The 23,652-nt window shown below is 29.3% G+C and overlaps 1 protein-coding gene across 1 annotated transcript; it reads right to left on the bottom strand.

Annotated features, from left to right (window-relative positions):
- Nucleotides 1–653: 653 nt before the first annotated feature.
- Nucleotides 654–23,377, bottom strand: LOC106690616 (DNA excision repair protein ERCC-6). The gene is made up of 18 exons (XM_014436112.2): nucleotides 23,170–23,377; nucleotides 22,876–23,102; nucleotides 21,660–22,009; nucleotides 19,968–20,105; nucleotides 19,743–19,884; nucleotides 18,607–18,759; nucleotides 18,311–18,438; nucleotides 17,179–17,342; nucleotides 15,955–16,152; nucleotides 14,415–14,711; nucleotides 11,565–11,702; nucleotides 9,840–9,950; nucleotides 8,799–9,002; nucleotides 7,420–7,590; nucleotides 6,728–7,343; nucleotides 5,504–5,660; nucleotides 4,104–4,251; nucleotides 654–2,249 (listed from the first exon to the last, which is right to left on the bottom strand). The coding sequence occupies exons 1-18, from the start codon at nucleotides 23,269–23,271 to the stop codon at nucleotides 2,097–2,099; spliced, it is 3,597 nt and encodes a 1,198-aa protein (XP_014291598.1). The 5' UTR covers nucleotides 23,272–23,377; the 3' UTR covers nucleotides 654–2,096.
- Between the last annotated feature and the right edge of the window lie 275 nt (nucleotides 23,378–23,652).

Genomic DNA, 23,652 nt, shown 5'->3' with positions numbered 1-23,652 from the left:
TCTAAAGCAGAACCATCAGGGACAAGGGAATAGACCAAGAGAGATGTGGTGCAAGTTAGCAGAAAAGGACCGAGGCTGGGCAGGCAAAACATGGCACAACTAAGGAGGGTTAGAAGAGCAGATTGGCATTCACTAGTACATACACTTTTCTCAACTAGAAGTTAACAGAGATAATGAATAATGTGATAAATTCTGGATTGTATCAAATAAAAAACTATTTTATCAATTTAGTTTTTATATTTTTTTGTTATAAACCAAATAAGTTTGGTAAACTGATTTACTTGTGGATACAATAATTTTATAAACAGTAATTAATCCACACATTTTTTCACTTAAATCTCTTTACATCATTGATATAACAAATACTTTGTTATTTCATTAAAATTTTTAAAGGAAAATATAAATTAGCATATTCTACTGTAAACTTCCAACATAGTTCTAATTCTTTTATACCAAAGACGAAACTATCAAGATAAATTCTATAATTATTCTTAGATACGATTTAAGATTATACTTGTCTTAATACAAGTGAGTTCTTTATTTAAAAAACCGTGTAAGACAAATGAAATTATATAACTCTGGTTTTTAGAAATAAATGACTAATATTATACGTAATTAACAAAAATGAATGGTTAATGAAGTTTTATATAAAATTTAAATTAAATCATTTATTCATCTGAAAATAAATAAATCAATTAACAATAGAGCATTTGATAAGGATAGCTTGACAAGGATAGTGTTAACTTACTTATACACCTTTAATTTTCAATTGAAAACTGAATTTTTTTTTTTTTTTGAGGTATGATAGGTCCATTAATTATACTTTCTCATTCATATCATTATTTATCTATAATAATATAAAAGTGAAAAATAAATATATTCTTTCAAACTAATTATTCCTCTGTAATAATATAAAAGTAAAAAATAAATATATTTTTTTAAAGCGGATCATAAGACTAAAAATACCTTACATTACATTACATTCAAGAGAAAGGAACAAATAATAAACTATACCACCATTACAAAATAATATAAAGTAATAACTGTATCATAGCAATAAATTATTTTCTCAATATACAACCATATTGTGCTTTACATATTATATGATAATAGTTAGGGGACATGAGTGGGATAATGAACTTAACAGCCAATGTAATATACCGAAGAATTACCAGTTAGTTTCATAATACTCATTCAATGTTCTGTTGTCAAAACAGAGTTATTAAGAGTAGAACTTGTCCACATAAATTAAATCACATTAACAATCAATAAGTGTTTCAATTGGAGGTAGCATATTAGGAGACGGTAAATTTGTGTTGATTCACTAGTTTTAACTAGAATACAATATATGTGATAGATAGTCGTTTTAAGTTTTAATTAATATTAATTATTTTATATTTTAAGTTTAACTAAGTTTAAAATTTAAGTAGGTTTGCCATTACTGTGGTAATTAGTTTTATGAAATATAAATTAGCTTGTGGAACCAGGCTGCCAACTTTTTTGAGGTAAGGAAGGAGTGTAATCCTTATAGATAAAACAAGATAGCAGTATTTTGCATAGGTAATATGCAGATAAGTCTTAGTTACTTATAGCTAACTTTAAATAACAATAACTTATTACTTTATAAGGCCATTTATGATTTCTAAAAACTGTTTGATTTCAAGAGAATATATGTATACATAATAATATGTATATATTTAACATTGACAAATAAGATTACTTTTAGCTTTAATACCTTCTCATACTTGCCAGTAAACGTTTTATATATGAACTATCTTTTTTTTAAATAATTTGCATTTGGGTTTGAACTTTTTAAGTTTTAGTTAACTTAATTTGAAATAACTCTCAGAAACAATTACAATTGTTTCCAAACTAATATAAAGAGACTAAGACAATATTCTAAAACATTAGTTTATATTCTATGAGCAATAAAATCTGTTGCTACATTAAAGTATTTACATACAGCAATACAAGAAATATTAAGGAACTATACAGTAATTTTACAAAAAGCTAAACTGCTTAAAGTAAATTGTACATATCGTTACACAGCCATTTTTTTTTTTTTTTATCACAGAAACAACACAATACACCAACTCTTATTGTGATGTGGATGATGAATTGAATTCTGGCCTTAATGTCCAATAACCTACTTTATCAGGACCCCGGTAGAATGTTGCGATACTTTCCAGAAGTTTCTTGAAAAGTGGAGATTTCCCAGGACCAACTCTGAGTCGAAACTTCTGTACAATCTATAATATGAAATAAGCAGTTGTGAAACAAAAAACAGAAAAAATGTAGTTATAAAGTTATATATTAGTCTTCCCTTTAGTAATGACTGTTCGTATGAACAAGTGAAACTAATATAATAATTACTGGGTTGTTGAATTAATGATAGGCATAAATTGACTTCAGTTTTATGCTGATTATATATTACATTTTACAATGGAATAGCCAAGTGAACAGTTTCGAAACATTTTGTCCTTATAATTCCAATAAGATAAGAGAGTGACTTCCATGCAAAAGGATTCCTGTGACAAGGGTTATAGTATGTAAATGGCATATACAGTAAAGGTTTGAGAGCTTAAATTCAAAAGAATTCCAAATGTAACAGTTGAAGAACTTTATTGAAGTCCATTATTCCATTTTTTCCCTTAGGCAGAAAACACTGTAGCCAATAAAACCTATTTTGCGCCTTATACATTAAAACGCTATGGTGTCAGGAACACCAAAACATTACAACAAGCTTAAGATTCCATAAAGATAGATTCTATGAATCTAATTATGCTTGAGGGATTGATTAATTCACACTGCTTGGTATCCACAATGTGATCCACACTAAACAGTGGGAACCTCAACTCAGCAAATTAATCAAACCAACAAATAATGTGATAAGCCGTTTCATCCTCAGCAGAATCTGCACAAAGGTGATATCATAAGCTTGAGGTTAAACATATGTTTAGTAAGACTTTAGTGACCTGTGTAGATCCCTGTGATTTCCCTGAGAACTCCTGTCCAGCTGAAGCAATATATCACTTTGGTCCACACAGAGTTCATCCAGAAACAGCTTAGAGTGTAGCTTTTATTTTTAGCCAGTAAAGCTTGGCTATTAAACCATATTATTTTTTGTATGGCTAGGCTTGTGCCACACATGAACTCCAGGGTAATAGGAATGGTCTCAGAGCAACTTCTTGCTAATCCGTCACAGCATGCTCGTTATGGGGAATGCCGCAGTGACCATTCATACTAACCATTATTTCATGTTAAATAAATTTCTTTATTTTATTTTCTTTTCCCAAAATGTTTATAGGAGTATAAAATCTCTAATTAACCGCTATTTGGAAACAAAATAATGGATAGCCACGATATTCTGAGGATCATTGAGAGATGACTTATGACCTTGGTGCCAAATTAAAAAAAATCAAGTAACTATCGAGAAAAGCAGCAGGTTTATTTTTGCATTTGATTATTTGATTATTGCATTTTAAATATCTTGAAAATTAAAACTTCAAACTTGGAGGGAGGCTAGTTTTTATTTTTCTCTGGAATAAATACAAAGGTTCAATTATGAAAATAGTGAACACAAAAACTAGCAATGGCTAAATATAGAATAGATATTTCTTTAATATATTAACTACCTATCAATGAAAGGCCGAGAACTTAATTTGTAACAATGATTTTGGTTCACAAATATTAATAATTAATATAGACATAAATTCTGAAAGAGAATAATGGACCAATGCTAGGTTTAAAGGTAAACAAAATTTTCAATGAAGGAATATGAGATTTTTATTATTTATGAATCATTGAAAATTTCGTCTACTTATTTTAAAGTTAATATACAACTTATATTATTAATTCCTCAAATGAATTAGTATTTTCTTTCATTTCAGGCCTTAAATCATAAGTGTGAAAAATTAAAGAAATAATTTTAAAATTTAAAAAAATGTTCTTATAAAGATATAGCTCATATTTAGTTTTATAGCCATTTAAAATATTACCAATGGTAAATTATGAGTATCATAACAATTGAATATATATTATTAATAAATCATTTAAAAAAAATGTCTATGATAAATTCTAAAAATGATGAAAATAAATATTACATTGTCAGTCGGAGAAGTTCCACCTTGTTCCTGCATCCAAGAAATCATATCAGAAAGGAGAATCTGATCGGAATTACTCGATTCCAACATCATGTTCCTTTTTTTAATAATTTCCAGCAAGGAAGGTTTTTCTCCAGGCTTTTTATCACTGGAAAGAGAAATGATCAATGAATCTGAAGAACTAATTCTGCTATGACGAACCAACAGAATAAATATTTTAGTATTTTGGAAGATCTGGTTAAAAGCTAACTTAGCTAACTTTTAAAATTTATTTTCATAATTTAACTACAATAATGTAAAATATCTTTATTACGTCTTGTATTTATTTCAAACTATTTCCATCTGAATCTACTTTTTTGCTAGTGTACAAAAAGCTACAGAAAGAAATTTGGACTCCTAGAAAAAATGAACTACCAAGGAAAGATAAGTTCCATCAGATTAATAAATGGTGGGTAAAGACGTAGCTTCCAATGTATGACATTAATTTCTTGACAATACTTGCTGGCAGTGGTTATCTTGCAAAAATTTAAAACTACAGTAGAGTTTATCGTAGTTTGGATAATCAAAAGTTCAGATGATCAAAATTCACTTAACAAAGGAAAATGCAAAACAATCACCATGTATGCATACATTTTTGTTTTGTTGTGCAGTACACATGTATTAAGTTAAAAAAAAAAATGAACGTACATAGCAGCAGAATTTATCAAGTTAATAACACAAAGAAAGTTGTAATATTAGTTTGCTTCAATATTGACTTCCTCTTTATACATGGATATATTTCCAGAGGAAATACTCTTTTAATTTCTAGGAATAGCAATGTCAACCACCTCCTTGCATCTTTTCCATGAACCAGTTTAGATTATTGATACTTATCTGGCTATCAAATACAGAATGCTGCTAACGATCTATCTTGTTTTCCAACTTGAAATATCCAGAGCAAAACATCTGAAACTAATGCTATACTGTGCGTTGGTGGTTCGCTGATCACCCATTTCTTTGATATCACAAATATTTTGCACAGCACTGGGTTCTAGTTTAAATTCATAAAAATAAATTAGATGAAAATCTTTCTTCAACATTTTTTTTCCAAGGCTTTGAAAAAACGAAAGAATAAATTTTGTTGTCAATTTTTAGGTGAAAGAGAAAATATAGAATAAAATTTATCATAATATATATAACATTAATATTAAGGATTTGCTTTAACACAATTAATTTAAAACGTAGTTGAGTCAGGAGAAACCTGCATTATTAATGCATCAGCCCAATGTTATTTAGAACACTGGAGTACAATTTCTGTTTTAATTGAGCAAACACAGCATTTCTACTAATTCAGGTAGCTAAAAAATATTATGATTAATTATTATATTTGTAATACTGTTTAATGAACTAATTGAACTTACTTCTTTGATGGAATACTAAATCTTGAAGGTCCTGTTCTAGACTCTCTTAAAGTTTTCAGGGCATCTCGTGCAACTTTTTCAGCTTCTGCTTCCACTATAGCAAAATCGCTAGGCCCATCTTCTACAATTTTATCATGCAGCAGAGCTGAGTCAATCCCTAAAGACAAACACTAAAACTTAGAGTATGTTAATATTAAAAAAATATCAACCATACATCATTGAATACAGTAGATAGGAAAAACAACATGGCATCTCACAAAAGTTGATCACATTTCCGCAAAAATAGATTTGATCAAATTAATTTAATGGGTGCTACTCTTCATCCTGCCTCTCGTGCTATTGTTATTCTTACCAACTCATCTAATTTCCTGATTGTCTTCATCTGATGACAAGTATGAATTCATAAAAAATAAATAAATAATTGTTTAAATAAAATCAATTGTATCTGAATTAAAGTCTCAAAACCAATTAATACTCACATAAATTATTTAAAACATTTTTTGCAGGCTATTCTGCCCAGGTCACTAGTTTCAGTAAAAATTACCTATTTAGTCACTATTTCATTAATATTAAACTTTTGATTATAATCAATATAACTCTTATTAGACCTTGCTATCATAACAATATTTGGAACCTTCCTCAGTTACACTCAGTGTAAGGATTGCGCAATGAGCCCAAAACATTGGATTTTTGAGAAAATAAATGTTTTGAGACTTTAATTTGGATGCAATTGATTTTATTAAAACAATAATAACCAGCCTCAAGAAAGTGAAAAGATTATTTTTAAATAAATAATTCCTAGTGTTGGTATTGGTATCTGGTGGGGGAACTGGTCAGACAAGTGGGCCTAGTGGTCTGCATTTTGCCCACCTCTATGATAGGCAATCCATACTAACTAAGGTAGGAGTGTCAAGATTCATTTCTCAGGGGTGCTGAGAAATAAATATTAAATGCCCCACGTGGGAATCAAACCTAAAACATTCCGAACCTGGTGCTCTAGGACCTACCCTCCAACCTACGCAGCAGTCACTATGTCCCAATTCCCTTAGATCTTATGATTAAAGAAGAGGTTTTGATTTAAAAACAATGACTGATACGCCACATATTTAACATAAACATTATAAAAGATAGTTTCAATACAGTTTAGGAATTACCATCAATGTCCAATCACTGGAATAAAAGAATACACTATCTTCTATAAAAGTAAAATAAAAAAAAACTCACCTTTAGAAAATAGTTTCTTCAAGACATAATCATCTTGAGAAATATATTTTTCTTTAACTTCATCTTGCTTATCTTTTTTATATCTTCTTTTTTTAATCAAATGAGGTACTACCCGTCCATCAAATGTAGCAAAATTATCAATGGATTTTTTAATGCTTTTTTTCTTTTTCTCATGATTTTTGTTACTTGAACTATCCACAGAAGAAAATGTTTCAACTTCTTTGGTATCACATGCAGTTTCTTTGACACTGACAGGATTAGAAATACAATTGGCACTCGGTGAGCTATAATTATGAACTTCTTTTTGTGAAGCTATAACTTTTGCAGCAGAACTTACATTTATGCTACCATCTGGACCATAAATATTTTCCTCTTTGAGAATTTTCTCAACTTCAACATTGCTACAGTCTGTTTTTTTATTATGATCTTCAGCTTGTCTTCTGTCTGCCCTTTTGTCAACATGATTTTTTTCGGAGAGCTTTTTACTAATAAGCTGGGCTAATTTTTTCATTTGTTCAATTTTAGACTGAGAAAATGTTATTTCTTCGTTATTTGATTCAGATTTCTTCTTAGGAATAGTTTTTTTAATTTTTGATTCAAGTTTTTTTTCAGTTACCTGAAATATAAAACAAGTTTATAAAAGTGCTTTCTAATGAATTAACCAGAGTTTGCTTTTTTTTTAAATGACTAACCTCTGATCCGGTCCCGGCAAATATGGCAGCTGTTTCAGTTGTACCATTCTTCACAGTTTCTGTTAGAGTAAACAATTCCATTAAATCATTTGACTTAAAAAATCTCCTCTGCCTAGGATCTTTGAGCACTCTGTTGCTAAGAAATTGTTTAAAAATTTGACGATGATAAATCTAGAAAAAAAAATAAATATATTTGACACAAATCTTGACTATGAGCACAAAAGTTTGTCTAGAAACTACATTCTGAGACAAACTACATTTGTCAATCTGTGATTAGGGAGAAATCTGTATGGTTTTTAAAGCAAGATTCCTAGGTTCGTAATTTTAGACAAGTAGATATATATTTTTTTCTAGACAAAGTATTGGACTATTCAGATTTCCTATATAAATTACAAGAGGTAAGGCACTGTGCTTATAACTATAAACTTCTAAAACTGCTTGTTCTGAATTCTCAGGTGTTAATTTAATCGATTAAAGGACTTAAAACAGCTAAGTTCAAATTTTCAAAGAAATTACCATGTACTGACACTACTTCCTCGGCCAATAGTCACGAAATGGCAAAGTTAGTTGAAGGCCTCTGAGTCCTCCAAGAACTTTGACAAAGCATAGCATGTTGTTTCAAAGTTATATGGTAAGTCATTAGCAACCATGTCTGGTGTTCAGAAATTAGGAAAGCCTTTAATAACCAACCAGAATCAAATTTTTAATATTTTAATTAGCTCTAACTCCGACATACTTTCATTATACTGGTTGACATAGACCTCAGGTAATAAAATGACTGTTTATTTGCGTTAATGCAAGAAAATCGTTAAAACTTTTGCTTTCAAAGATATTTGCAAGTTGTTAAGTATGGTGAATCAAAATCTTTCATAATTTCTTTATAAAAAACCTATAACGTTTCTCTTACCTTGATAATTTAAAAATTTGTTTTCTTTTACTTTTAGATTTATTTGGCCAAGAACAAATTATTATTTAAGGTTTATGTTTTTGCTTTTATCTATTCTGAAAAGCAAATGTATTGACAGAAGAAACATGTTAATATCATTTGATGATATAATTTTTTCATCATGATATCAGCTCAAAATATAAAATAAATCATTTTCAGAGTGTTTAATTTTTATTCCTGGCCCATTGTACTAAACGGTTACATGTTTTGTTCAAAATTGCTGAAGACACACGTGGACTCTCCTAGTCAGTGCAAGATAATTTTTACAAAGTAAAAACCTTGCATTACAACATATTTGTTTCCTAAACTAAGTCTAAGCTTATTTAATAACTAGGATATTTAATTAATTAATTTTTTGGTTAATAAAATAAGCTATAGGTAATTTTTTAATTATTACATATAATCTGAACATTATCAACATAATTTAAATCACCTTTTCTTCTATTGTTCCAGCAGTGATCAGACGATATATTGTAACATCTTTCTCTTGACCAATACGCCAAGCTCTCTCCCTTGCTTGGCTATCAGTGGCAGGATTCCAGTCAGGGTCATATATCACTACTCTATTAGCACCAGTTAGGTTAACGCCCAGTCCGCCAACCCTGGTTGTAAGCAGCATCACAAAATAGGTTATGTCCTAATCATTACAGAACTCAATAAATAATATAAACTTTACTTGAACATAAATAAAAAGTTCACTTCAAAACATTAACATACAATGGACTTTAAAGGAATCTTCTTCTGTTTTCAAGTTATTGCAAAGGAACAAGATCTTGAAAATCAACTGAAAGATAAGCAAATGAATGATATTTTCATAATAACAAAGATATAGTGGATTCTTAAAGATTGAGGTAAATTCTTTTACTAGAATAGTAAATTTAGGAGTTTCAGAGACATGAGACATCATATAACGCTCAGACTCATTAGTGGACCCAACAGAGAATATATCATATATGTGGGATTTGTCTATTAATGTTTATAGTGTATTTCCAACAAATAGTGGGTAGATCAATATTGTCCTAATAACAATGTTTTTATTTTAAATCAGCTATTTATTTTTATAAACACATAGTAAAAACTCCTATATCTGACCTCTCAAGGAACAAGGATAGATTTATTGTGAACCCACTAGGTTGGTGTCTAGGAATTGAGGTTGCTGTAAGTGTCTGTTTTAACCACTTGCGCTATAATGATGTGGCATGCACATCAATATGCTTTTGTTTCAAAGCCGCAAGGGACGTGTATACCACATAAGATTTAAGATAGAGCAAACAAAAATGAATTTAATAATTAAAAAAAAACAACAATTATATTTACAATTATTCCACAAACTAAAAATTATACTAGTTAAATTACTTTAAATATCATTGCCAAATATCTATTATATCAATTAAGCAGATAATTGTAAACCAATGGAAATAAAAATTGACATCAACAAAAAAAAAGTTATGAATGAATAAAATTCAAGAAGCACCTTATTAAATTTATCAATAAGAGGTTGCCTTGAACTTATTGACGTTGAACCATCAAGCCGCAAGTACTTGTAATTACTTCTCTTAATGAAATTTTCCATTATCATGAGCATCTGAAAACAAAGAAAAAGATTTTAGAATGTTATTCTATAAACACAGATAAGATTAATATGAACTAAAAACGCTAAAATATGTATTAAAAAATGAAAAATTAGCTAATGAGATACCACAAATATGCTAAGAGTGAGAGTGTGTATATATATATATATTTTTTTTTTTGAGGTGCTTTAGGATCCATAAATCATAAAACAACTATACTTAGGTGACATTTCATAACTTTTTTTCATGCAAGGGCTTACATTACATACAACTGATTACTTTTCCAAATAACGAAAAATTAATATTTAATGAATTTAATTTGGAAAATATAATGGAAACTCCTATTTCTACGAACGACGTACATAAGTCTATTAGATCTATGTTGAGTAGTAGCTGAGTCCATAATAATCATCGAAATAAATTCCCAAATGTTGGTTGTTGTACGGAAAAAATATTTGGTTTATGAAAAACTATATTTCAGAAACTATCAAATGTACTGATATCTATAACTAACCAAATTAAAGTTAGTTGAATGCACTATAATATAGTTTATAATGTTCATCTTTGCAGGAAAAGCAGTTTTACGATATTCGCCTAAATTAACTTAAAAAATATTGATTTTTCATTATTAAGTAAAAAAATTTGTAAAAGTATATCTTGAGAACTATAGAGCTCATATTTTAGAAAATGTATTATACTTTAAATAATATGCTATAAAGATTGTTTAGTTTTCCAGATAGTTTTAAGAATATAGAGGTTCGTATGAAAAATGAGCAAATATTTTTCTCAAATAAAATAAATATGAGGAAGCGTACACCGTACACCTTACAGAGAAAAAAACAAAACAAGTTTTTTAGAATAAAGGATTCATTTAACTAATTATTAACCACTGAAATGAATACAAATTATGACTCCAATAAAGAATAAAATATAGAATACAAATGCAAGCAAAAATATAAAAATAAACAATAAAAATTAAGATTAATAAATTATTTCACATCATTTTTCTATTTATTAATGTGCATCCTATATTAAGTAATGAAAAAAATATGTACCACTACAATCCATTAATGGGTTAGAGGTTCAATACTTCGTAAAATATAGAACAAGGATTGTGCAAGGAGGTGATTTGGTCAAGATCACGCTCAACTACTATATTTTTCCCGAATTAAGAATACCTACACATTCTGAGGTTGGGTTATCCTGGAGAGCATCTGAACCCACAGGGTTGCCTCCAACACACATTAACAGAATAACTAATAATCTTCCAAAGCCGTATCATCATCCTTGGAGTTATTATAATACCACAGTGCCTATCACTACAACCCACCCCACTCTCTAGTGTTTAATAATTAGTTACGAACATTCTTTTTTCTCAAAACTATTTTTTTCACTGTAAATCAAATAATAAAATCACGAAACGTCACCTCAATATAGTTGTATACATATATTGAAACTAAAATTGAATTAGATTTAAGTTTGAGTACCAATGATTGAGTGTAATGATTTAAAATACATATAAAATTCAACTAGACTTAAGTTTTATAATTAAAATTATATATAATAATGGAATGAAAAACATTCAAAAGGCATAATAATGAATATCAGGCTATTATAATAAAACAAACCTTTTTCCCTTGAGTAAAAATCAATACTCGATGGCCCTGTTCCTTCCAAATCTTAAGCAATGTCTCAATAACTATCATTTTACCAGCTCTTTCCCAATAACCAAAATGGTTTTCCTTGGCTGGACCATCACCAGAACTCTACAAAAACAAGTATACAAATATTTACTACATAAGGAAATTCTTAACATTTAAATAATAGATCTACTCATTACTTGAGTACTTTGGTGACTCTAAAGAACAGCATTACTCTTCTTTTTTTTTATTACTGTGAAATATGGTTGATAAGAGATTGACTTAAATAAAATAAAATTGTTTTCTGCCAGACCTCTGCTTATAACATCCCTTTTGTAATTTTCCTTATCTCATAAGTGGGTGAAAATCAATAGCAGTGATTCTGGTATTATTACAGTTTTGGGACAATTTGTAGCTTTAGGTATGTATCAGACATTATCTTTTGCTTTGTCGGTAAAATAAAATAGAACATTATCATAGACTGTTTAAATTGAAATAGAGGCAATATATGTAATTAGACTTAAAGCAAATAAAAATAAATTAAACAAGTAATTTAAATGTCCCAATCATTATATTGGAACCTAGGTTTTGAATTTTTGTAACAAAGAGTTTAGAGCCGGATGCCAACTCTTTAATTCCAGAAATTTTGAACTATTGTAATAAGGCTATGATGATGCCTCAATGGACAAAAGTTTAGCTGTTTCAATAGTTTTTTTAATTTTTGAGACAATTGTGGCCTTTTTTTTATCTTGTTTGTAAAATTTTATCTTAATTTCCACGAATACAAAATAGTTAATTTTTGCAATTACATAACTGTCTTTACATTGTTTTGTTTTTTAATTTACTGTCTAAAAAATAGGCTCTGTTATAGGTATCTTGATTCATGTTCTACCCAAAATTTAAAATATGAACATGACTTTTTCACTTTACCCTTTATCAGTAAAAAAAAATTGTAGTAGTCTTGGGACTGACTGACAAAAGTGAAATTTATGAAAATGAAATAATGTATTAGCATTTTAGTAATAATGATGTTTATTTTACAATGATTCAATAAACTTTTATTTATAATCTCATAAATTTGATATCATTTCATATCATATATTTTCCACTTTTTGTTTCTCTATCTTGGTTAGTATCAAGATACAATTTTGAATTATAGCTTATTACGAACAGGATGAAATGCTGAACATTTTTCCTGCTTACAGTACAATTTGAAACTACAATTTTTAGTTTTTGAGATATTTTTAACTAAATGCAAAACAGACCAATATATCCACCACTAATATCGTTAATTCATTTTTTTTTCTTCTGTAAGATCTTCCCTGCCGGGCCCGCCCCGCTGAGACCCCCTGGGAGCGACAGTCCTATATCACTTTTGAAATAGCTTAAAACGGAAAAAGGAGACTTTAAGATAGTTAAATCGAGCAATATTTAAAAAGCTCCTGAAAATGAAAAACGACGTGAAACCCTCCACTCCTGCCCCCCATGGTAGCTTTACTTATCTGACTTTTCAAACAGACAATTATAGCGAGTAGGTTGGTCGATGTACGACATATCACAATCCCACAAGAGGAGATCATAACACAAAAATAAAGGCAACCCTTCCCTGCTGGACTCGCCCCACTAAAACCCCTGGGCAGCGACGGTCCTATATAGCTTTTGAAATATTAGCTTAAAACGGGAAGAGACTTTAAGATAGTTAAATCGAGCAATATTTAAAAAGTTCCTGAAATTGAAAAAACGGTGTGATCTGTAAAGAAGTTTTACTTCAATATAAAGTAAACTGCATTATCAGAAATTTGGTGTAAGAAAATTTTATAATAAATATAAATAATAAGAATTGCTATTTCTTTTTTAATGTTTAAAATAAGAAGATATACCACAGGATTTTTATTTAATAAAATGTATATAAATGAATGATTTAAAGAAAGACATTTTATACTTTGAGTTTATGAATGAGGTATAATAAAATCATAAAAATTTTAATTTAATAAAAGAAAAATCTATCATAACGTAAAGTAAGTGATACCAGAGGATGATCATGAGGTCGAACGAAATGTAATCATCTATCATCTAGTCTCATAATAAAAAAAACAAAACATTAGGATTGTACTCAAATAAACCCAGGAGTTAATAAGTAGCCACTTAAATGGATGATATTTCATGATGATCAAACATCTATCATAGATAAAAATATGATTTATAGTTTATAGTCAATATTTTTATATATATATAATCCACCAAACTTCAAACATCTTCATAATTAATCAATTTGCCCAACAATGACCATTTTTGAGCTTTCTTTTTGACCTTTTTGTGGTATTTTCCTTCGAGTTAAACTGTTACTTTTTATTTTGAAAAAAAAAATTAACTATTAAATTTTCTCTTATAATATAGCCAGTTTCACTCTTATTTAAAGGAGTACAAAAAGGTGCAAGAAAATCTGTCAAATAGATGACAAGAGTTAAAAACATCAGCTATCACAGGAATTGCCTACTAAAGATCTTTGGAGTTGGATGGATTATGTATATAAAAAAAAAAAAAAAAGAATACAAGTAAAACAGTTATTGATAAAATCCATGCCATTGGTGAATAGGCAGTAAACTAAAAAAAAAATTATGTGGTGTATAAATGGCTACACTTGTGGGGTGAAATAGCAATATAAAATTACAAACTTAAGTTAATTCCTTAAATGAATGAGTCTTAGAAGACAACGTTTCTTTTATACTAATTCCTTGAAATGAAAGAAAACTGACCAGACCACTTATTTGCCATAGCCATGTAAATATAAGAATAATAGAAATAAAAATTAATATAATAACAAAAATTTCTTCTTACAATACGAAAATTCCTTTGAGGTCCTCCAGAGTACAGGTCAGGATGGTTGCAAATTTTACGGAGATTGATAAGAGGTACAAAAATTTTAGCCTTTCCACGGAGAACCTCGTCAACATCAATATTTTCAATATAATTCTTGTAAAGTTCTCTCTGATCATCAGTCAGCTTGCAGAAGAGTACTTGTTCCTTCTTCTCAGGGAGATTTATGTGGCAACCAACATCTTCCTTCATTCTTCTTAATAAATAAGGAGTGATTGTGTCTTTTAGAATGGTAGCACATTTATGCGCAGTAACAACCTATCAGAATCATGCAATAACGATTAATGTCTTAAATTGAACGTTTTGTTTTTCATTTTTTTTTTTATATTAAATAAAAAAGTTGAGGAATCTAACAAATGAATATCCACTAGAACAGCTATGTTGCCTTGATTTTCGATAAAACAGTAATTTTATTTTTTTATACAATACTGTATATGCAATTTTTTTTTAATTGGGAAAATTATGAATTAAATAGCAGTTGGAGACACAATATGATTAAGTACATAATTATTAAAGACCAGTGTAAACCAATTGAAAGCGTGAAAGTAGTTTAAGAACGTGAATAAGAAGGGTATAGGAATGATGTATAGAGGATGGAATGGAATTCCAGAAGAAAAATGATCAGATAAGGAATAATTTTCCAGATGTAGTAGATACTATAAATTTAATGGGCTAGTACAGGTATGGTAGGTATAGACAGAAAAACAATCCATCAGCTTTTTAAATCAGGCCTAGTAATTACCGAAAACAACTTCAATCATCAAAGAGAGGGAAAATATGTGAATTTGTTTCAAATAGAAGATGATGAAGGTAATAGAGGCAGGCAATTTTAAGTGGTTTAAGTGAGACACGAAATAATGAATGGATGTTTAACTTTAACTTAATGTTAAACTTTCAATTATGTTTAACTTTCTATGAAGAAATTAGTAAGCAAGTAATATGAAATAATTTGGGAGATAAGATAGATCAGCAATCATTTGGCATAGAAAATTAGAATTTGTATCCTATAAGCAGACTGGAGTAGTTTTCAGGAAGAAGGGAATGAATTTGGAAGGAAAACTTCTAATGATGATAATGGAACAGGAATAAGTACTAATAAGATAATAATAATAATAATAAGGAATAATATAGGCTTTTATGACTTTGGTGGGAATGGTATCAGGCACAAATTGAAAGCTATTGGTTCTAATACGGATAAGGATCACATTACATCCAGCTAGGGGACATTCCAATCACGCTATATGGATTTATATAACTGAAGGTCAAATCACAGACTGAATTAATTTTAAGAGCAAAAAATTAAACCAAAAGATCATCAACATATTTGAATGAACTAATGGGTTGAAAGAAAGGGAACCAGTTGCACAGAAGGGAATTTTCCCAGATGGATCAGTAATATAATATAAAGATCAAGTAAGATATTTAAGAATTGTGTGCAATGCCTATTATTTGAAACCATCAAATTGGTTATGTCAACTAATTAAAACTGCCAACTACTTACCTGAGTTTGGGATGCATTTGCATAACCACCTTGAACGATCGGAACAGCTAAAGTTTCCATAAACATTTGTAATGAACCAAGCTTGTCAGGATAAACAAAATCGATTAAAGACCAAAGTTCTTGAAGGTTATTTTGAAGAGGAGATCCAGAAAGTATAATTCTATTTGGTGTATCGATTTCTTTAGCAGCAATAGTCACCTAAAAAATTCAAACATTTTCTATGAGGTAAATTATGTAACTGATCTAGCCCAAACCAGACATCAATCCTTCCATCATAAACTCCCTAACCACTCAAACCTATTAGTTTCTATCCTTACTTCCTGTTTCATTTCTGACAATTCTCTGAGGTGCCTGAAAAGAAGATGGCCTCGAGACCTTATATTGTAAAAATGGTTTTAGAGTGCTACCAATGGGTAGTTTCTCTACATGCCTATATTATACCATTATGATCTTACATTAAATTTACTTGTTATATTTTATGTAAATTGTAAATGTCAATAAATAAATTTTAAAAAATGATATAAATACATTTTTGTTTTATTATGAACAACTAAATTATTGTTGCACCTTTATCTAGTGGGATTCATTTTTAAATTATTAATTATCAATCAAAATGATTGAAAAAAATATTTTAATTGATATTTAATATTTTTTTGTTTTATATATTACTTCACTTTTGATATAACAATAATAATCAATAACATATCATGAGGTGAGTGAGTGAGTGCTATAATAACTTGGTGCAGCTACAAATTTCGGCAAATATGGTTTTGCTCATAAATATTCCATTAGACTAGGTGCACAAAATACAATTTACTGTTGTAAATGACCTATGGGTATATTGTCTTCAAAAATAGGTAAGTTGATCAACAGAAAAAAATAACTAGGCAAGTATAATAAAAATTTTTTTGAAGAATTAATATAAAACCATTAGTTAGTGAATTTTTTTTTATATTACAATAATGCACATCTACTTTGTAGACTATAGTATTAAGTAAAAACTTTCTAGCTGGAACTGTTAGGTATCCCGATAATAACCACTCCTACAATTACTTTCTCCTACTATTCCACAGCATTCCTACCTTCAACAATAACTTTAATGATGATTTATAAAATGTTGAATAAAAATATAAATTAAAGTTAAAAATATAACTTCAATAACAAATGTTATTCAATAACAGCTGAACATGAATTATATTATTTTGGAATTAAATTAACTCTTACTTTTGCTTTTGGATTTCTTATTTTATGACCTTCATCAAGGATCACGTAGTGCCATTGCCTCGATATTATAGAATCTTGATGCTGAACAAGACCAGAATAGCTGGTAATAATCACTCCCCATGGATCACAGTGAACTGAGTTGATTAATTTTTTTCTGTCTTTCCCTAAAATTAATAATAAATCATCAGTTCAAATACTATCATGAATTCCAGGATAAAATGAAGATTATTCTACGAAAAATATAAAAGGAAATGATTGTAGATTATGCAAGAATAGAAAACCAACAAATTCAAGTAAAAAATATTTAGTTTCCTTCAGTTTATCATTATATTTATGAAACTTAATAAAACACATTGAAAAAGGTGTTATTTTTTTAATTATTAGTTATTCAAGATTCGATTGATTTTTTTAATTTTGAAATAAAACTTGATAGGTCTTACATCTTTGGTCAATGAAGTTTCTTTGTTAGTAAGTTGACTTTATAACCTCTTCCCATTTTGCTCCATGTCACCAGACATCTCTGTAATTTCCATTTCCAGGGGGAGGAAAAGGGTGTGAAAAATCAAACAAACAAAGAACAAAATTGTTTGAGAATTCAATTTTTCATAAAAATCTGCCAACATTATTGACAATAAACCATCCTGAAGCCCTTTGAACCTCAAGTTATGATTACGGATTCTTATGGAAAATTAAGTTCTCAAACAATTTTCTTCTTTTTATTTCTTTGATTCTTCACACTATTTATGCACAATTCTTTAAAATTAGTAAACAATTGTTTGCAGTTGTTGACATTCATGCCTTCAGACGAATAAAAATAAAATGATTTAAGAAGTTCGATTCTCTGTGAGACCCCACCATTGAAAATATATCTTTCAATTGGAAATTCCAGAAATAAGTGCACTGGAAGATTTTACAAATTAAACTTTACTACCAAAACAAACTTCATTCACCATAACTAAGCCCATTAAGTATCATTTCAAAGCCCTCTAGAAAAAAAAGGCGTAAATTGAATCTTGAACGATATGTATAGTTTAACAGTAAATTTGTAACAGATATAATTTTTTAGTTCAATTATACAAACTAAAGCATGGTAAAAAAACTAATATGTGAAATTTAAATTAAAATATCTAACCTCCGTATGTCCCTGATTCATGGAGGATTGCGACCCGAAGAGGAGGATACCATTTGTGAAATTCCCTCACCCACTGATGCATGACAGTTGTTGGGCAGACGATCAGTGTTGGGCCAAGACCTTTATATCTGAAGTAAAAAAAATGAAAAAAACTACTAAATAAATAATACAGAGTAAACTAAAAAACAATAAAATATAAAACAACACATTTTTCAAACACAAAAAATTTAATTTAACTGCTGAAGAAATTATTATAGTTAGAAATATTGAATGTTAGTAGTTATAAAAGAAAGAACCTCGTATAGCGATCGGTTAATTCCGATCTATCCAAAGCTGCAAGAAAAGCAATCATCTGTACTGTTTTACCAAGACCCATTTCATCACCAAGAATCCCTCCACACTGCTTTTGATTCAAATCCCAAAACCATTTTACTGCTTCTTTCTGATATCTGAAAAAGTTAGTTATTAAAGACAATAATGTTACGAGATTAAATTATAAATATAATCAGCTAATGTCGATTATAGCAGAATTCCTGTTTACCGAACGTGTATGAACCACCTTGTAATAAAAAAAAAATTACAACAGAAAAGGAGAGCTGGTAGATGTTCTATTTACGAAAAATCTGATGCAGTGTGTGTATCACACAACTTTCATTTACTAAATTACTTACGTCTCCAAGTTATGAGCTTGTGTTAAAGTTATTGCTATTTTTGTGATTATCACAAAAAAAATCTGAAGACCAGAGAAGACAAAAATGATTAACAAAATATTTAAATTTTTCTGTTGCTATAAAAGTTTGTATTTTAGGGTTTCTTAAGATAGAAAGAACAAATACAAATTTTGTTTCTGCCAGGAATACATCATTTTAACAAAATATAATGAACCAGTCATGCGATTGGGAAAGATCGTGATGTCTCGGCTTTTTTTTAACCTACACATTAGATTAACTTTTGCATGGTTAATCTAAAGTGTAGGTTTAAAGACACAGGTGGCCAGGGTCCCAAGTCTGAAGTGGCCACCTTCTTTATTTTCTATACATTTATGCTCTAATGCCAGTTTAGCTTCTGATATTATATGGAGTACTTTTGATAAGACCATGTCTGACAAACCATCAGTGTAAAGTAAGGATGAATTCAACAATTACAAAAAATACTTTCACCTGTTATGATATAATTATATTTCTCAGAACCTGGAAAATTCCTGATTGTTTTTCATGTAGATAAACTAATTATCATTAAATATTCCAGCAAAAAATACCCAATAAAAAAAATTGTCGAATTTACTCTTTTTTACATAACACTAACAAAATATTAATCAAAACAAGGTTCATTATAACAATTGTAATGTTCTCTGATGTGAACTTTACAATAAAAAAAAATATTCTGAATAGTCATTCAAATAAATAATAACATTACTTGTAAGGAACCTTACTCATATAACTTCTCCCAAATATCCTTTGGAATAATAAAATCTTCATCTATTTCAACTGTGGCCATTTCATATTTATTGATTCGATTAGTTTTTATCCTTTTGCAATAAAATTCAGCATCACCGTCATCTGCTTCTTTCTTGGCTATACAAATAATAGAAAAAAAGTAAGCAATAGGGCTATTTATTTAATATCCCACAATGTTGTTCAGTTTTTATAGATCATACTTCTCCTTTTAGAAACCTCTTCTTCATCACTTTGCCAGTCTGACTCATCACTACTTAAATTATGAATATCAATTGATGTTCTTTTCTTTCTGGGTCCAGTCCCCAACTTTGACTTCTTTGGTGGAGACCTTTCAAATTCTATAACAGAAAATAAAAGCTAAATCTGTATTTGTTTGATAGTTAAGAAAATTTCTGATGATAATCATTACTCCATGAGAACTATTAATAACTCTATTTCTTTTATTATACACAAGTCTGTATTCTTGCTATTACAAGATGTTGAGGCGTTGATCTGAACTATGATAATTTGTGTCTAGGCATTAAAAATTAACATAAGCGAACATTATCCTACTGGTAACCATCTTATTCTAATCAGAGTGGGAGGGTCAAGTTTTCATTTCATAGGACCACCATGAAATAAAAACTGACTCTCCCAGGATGGATTTGAACTGGTATCTCTAAAGACTTGAGGTTGCTAAAGTGCCGTCTTAACTTTTTCAGCTACAAATGATTATTAACATATGTTCAATATAATAAAATATTTATATTTAAAAATGAACCGACACCAATAGATTGATATGTTATTTATATGAAGTTGAATGGATCTGTTGGGGTTTTGGTTATTTCTTGAGCAAGCATAAAAAGCAGAAGTCAACAGCTGTAGGCTAAAAAGCAGTTTTAACTTTAGGTATAAAAAAAAAGACATTGCCATCATGTGATGATATCTATCCATCCATGGTATGTGGTGTCATATTATCCAGTGTCTACAAACGGATGGACCATAGGAACGTCCAGCAACACATATTTTGTAAGAGCTATTTTATCAGATATCTTTCCTGCTGTTTTTGTACCAGTTTTAAGTTTTAAGAGGCAAATGTATGATAAACATGACTCATTTGAGGTACCTAATTTTTTTCCCCTTTATTTTATTGGTTGGGAGTGGGCTGTCTATAGTTTAATTTCTAGCTTGGTGGTCCTCAGAGTTTTGTGAATAAGGAACCAATTCATTATACAAATCACAGCAGTCAAATTCCCCTCCCTCAAGAGATATACAAATCTCTAATGGATATGTTTCAATTGAGGTCAGGGCCAAAAAATAAATAATCTTGAAATTTTGAAACTATTTCAAAGCTTCTTCGATAGAAAGCTTCTTTTTTTCTTCTTTAACTTATTATCTATCCAAATAAAAACTCCTGAAAATTAACTGTAAATAAAAATAAATGTAACATAACAACCTGAAAAATAAATAACAGTTTTAAAAAGAAAATAAACCAACAAGTAAGGCAACACAGTAACTATGATAACCTAACAGTTTTTGTGGCAGTCACCAGGAGCGCTGTTATTATAAGGAACAAGTGCCATTTTATCTTTTTTCAAGATGTTAAAAACGTAGTTGAATTACATGATGTTTTGTTTTTTATCAGTTTAAAGTTAACAGCTCATTTGCAAATAAAGCTCAAGGGAATTGAATCATGCAATTATGCAAAAATAGATCCCAACAGGCCTCAGGAATCAGAACTATGTAAACGTTTATCGACAGACAGTCTCACCAATTATTAAATGTCAGAATATATTGTAGCCAGATAATAGTAAGGTCTATTTGAAAATATTTTAAGTTGATTCCATATAAATAAATAATTATACTTTCATTTTAAATAAATAAAAAGTTTCCTAAAGGGAATTAAAGATTACCGAAAGAAGATGCTGAATCATCAGAGGGTAAATACTCAGATCCTGAATCATTCAAATAAATGTAATTCTCTTCACCAGGTTGAGTACCTGGTGAGTCAAATTTGGATCTCCCTGATCTGCAACCAAGTTTTTCTTGTTTTTTCTTCTTCCTTTTAGTTGGCCCTAGAAAATGACTCTTTATTTCTTTCTTCTCATTTTTTTTGTTAATCTTTGGAATCTTTTTCTCCAAGGATGAAGGGGGCTTGATTAATTCAGTATTCTTTTTCTTAGGAAGTATTTTTCTCGACTCCTGCAACTTGGCTTGAGTTCGTAAATATTCCTCAATTTTTGAAACAGGATCAAGTGCCAAACTAAAAAAAAAAAATATTGATATAAATAAAGTCAACAATGTTATTGGGTATGTAAATAAATTTCAACATCTTTACTCTAGACAGTTGCCTTATTCAACCATAATAAATCATTTGTAACTTGGCAAATTACAAATAAAGGAAAAAATAATAATAGAGACTGTAAATATAAATTATAGTTCAAATAATATTTTTCAATTATATTAAAAGTGTTATCTATGAAATTCTAATGTTTATCAAGAGCTTGATAAGTTATTATTGGAAATACCCATCATCAATTCAAAATATAAATAAATGAATCTACACCTAATTTAAATTTTTCATTTGAATGTCAGTAATTAATTAAAAAAATAATTATCTTTTTTAATGTATAAACCATTGAAATAAATAGCTAGAATTCAATAAATTACATTACATTGATGAGGGAAAAGGATAGATCTGTAAAACTCATGGAAATTTGTAGCATGGGCAGTATTTTTCTTTATTCAGAACAATAAATAAATAAAGGAAACCACTGGTTCGTCACTCTTGTAAAGTTCTCATACTCATAATTAAGATACCTCAATGTATATGATAATATAAAAGGAAGAATGATGTAACTGACATGAAATATTAAGTCACCTATTTATTGGGTGATCTGAAAATATAAATACGAGGTTAAAGCATCAATCATTGTAATGCTAATAAGATCTGTATGCACTGAAATAAGCAGTTAAAGATAAAAAATGAAAAAAAAATTAGTTCTCATTTTAAACATTAATTGATTCTTTTATATCTATTTGAAGTATTAACTAATGTATATAATCAATCTCAACAAACAATTGAATATAGTTTTTTGCGGAGAAATGATACATATATGAAAACACTACCTTTTATTCTGCTTTGTAGATTTGTTTGCTAATGCTGGAGGTTCTTCTCTTGCAGGAGACTGACTGTCATCAGGATCCCCATTCTCTAGTTCATTAGCATTAAGGTCTTCACTTTTAAAAAAATGCTCAGCATCCCCTGTTAATGCTTTCCCAACTTGCTGTATTACACCTTTTTCAAAAGTAGATTGATCAAATACGGATATTTCAAGTGATTGAAGTTCAAAAGCCTTGAAACATATTTGAGTTAATTTCGAGAAAAAAATAGTAACTTTAATCTAAAGTTTGAACAATTACCTGCTTATCCCTCTCCACGCTTTCGATAGCAGATATGTCAACATTAAATTTTGAACTGGGCTTTTCGGCAATTTCATTTTCATCAAGTTCCATCGGTTCCATGATGGCAATAACTTTGAAAATGACAGATAAATACAAATTGTTAATATGTAACCAAATCAGTTAACGAGACGTAGGGAAGGTTACGGTAAGCTGTCAGTTTGACAACAAGGTTTGTCAATGGCAGAAGTCTCGCTTAAAGTCTAGTAACTTCAGCTAAAAAAAAGAGTGTTTCTCCTAAATAATTTTGAGCCAAGGTTTTTATTTTTACAGGAAGGTTTATTTTGTCATTTTAAACGACATGGGGAAAGTCACCGACTATATGTTGTACAATTTACCATTTTTTTTTTGGGGGGGGGAGAGGGTTAAGCTCAGACTTAATGTTTTCCCTGATAGTGATATACAATTGTCGCAATCTCTAACACCGTTTAAACTGATATTTGC

This window comes from Halyomorpha halys, unplaced genomic scaffold (assembly GCF_000696795.3).
Source record: "Halyomorpha halys isolate HHAL.00 unplaced genomic scaffold, Hhal_1.1 Scaffold1775.1, whole genome shotgun sequence".
Classification (NCBI taxonomy): domain Eukaryota; kingdom Metazoa; phylum Arthropoda; class Insecta; order Hemiptera; family Pentatomidae; genus Halyomorpha; species Halyomorpha halys.
Note: the sequence above shows the minus strand (reverse complement) of the source record. Positions and strands in the feature narration are given on the sequence as shown.

Coding starts and splice junctions, on each gene's coding strand:
- LOC106690616 (XM_014436112.2), bottom strand. CDS start 23,271: ATGGAACCGATGGAACTTGATGAAAATGAAATTGCCGAAAAGCCCAGT. Junction 23,103..23,169: donor GCGTGGAGAGGGATAAGCAG/GTAATTGTTCAA, acceptor ATATGTTTCAAG/GCTTTTGAACTTCAATCACT. Junction 11,703..14,414: donor CTCAAAGGAATTTTCGTATT/GTAAGAAGAAAT, acceptor TTGTTTTTGTAG/AGTTCTGGTGATGGTCCAGC.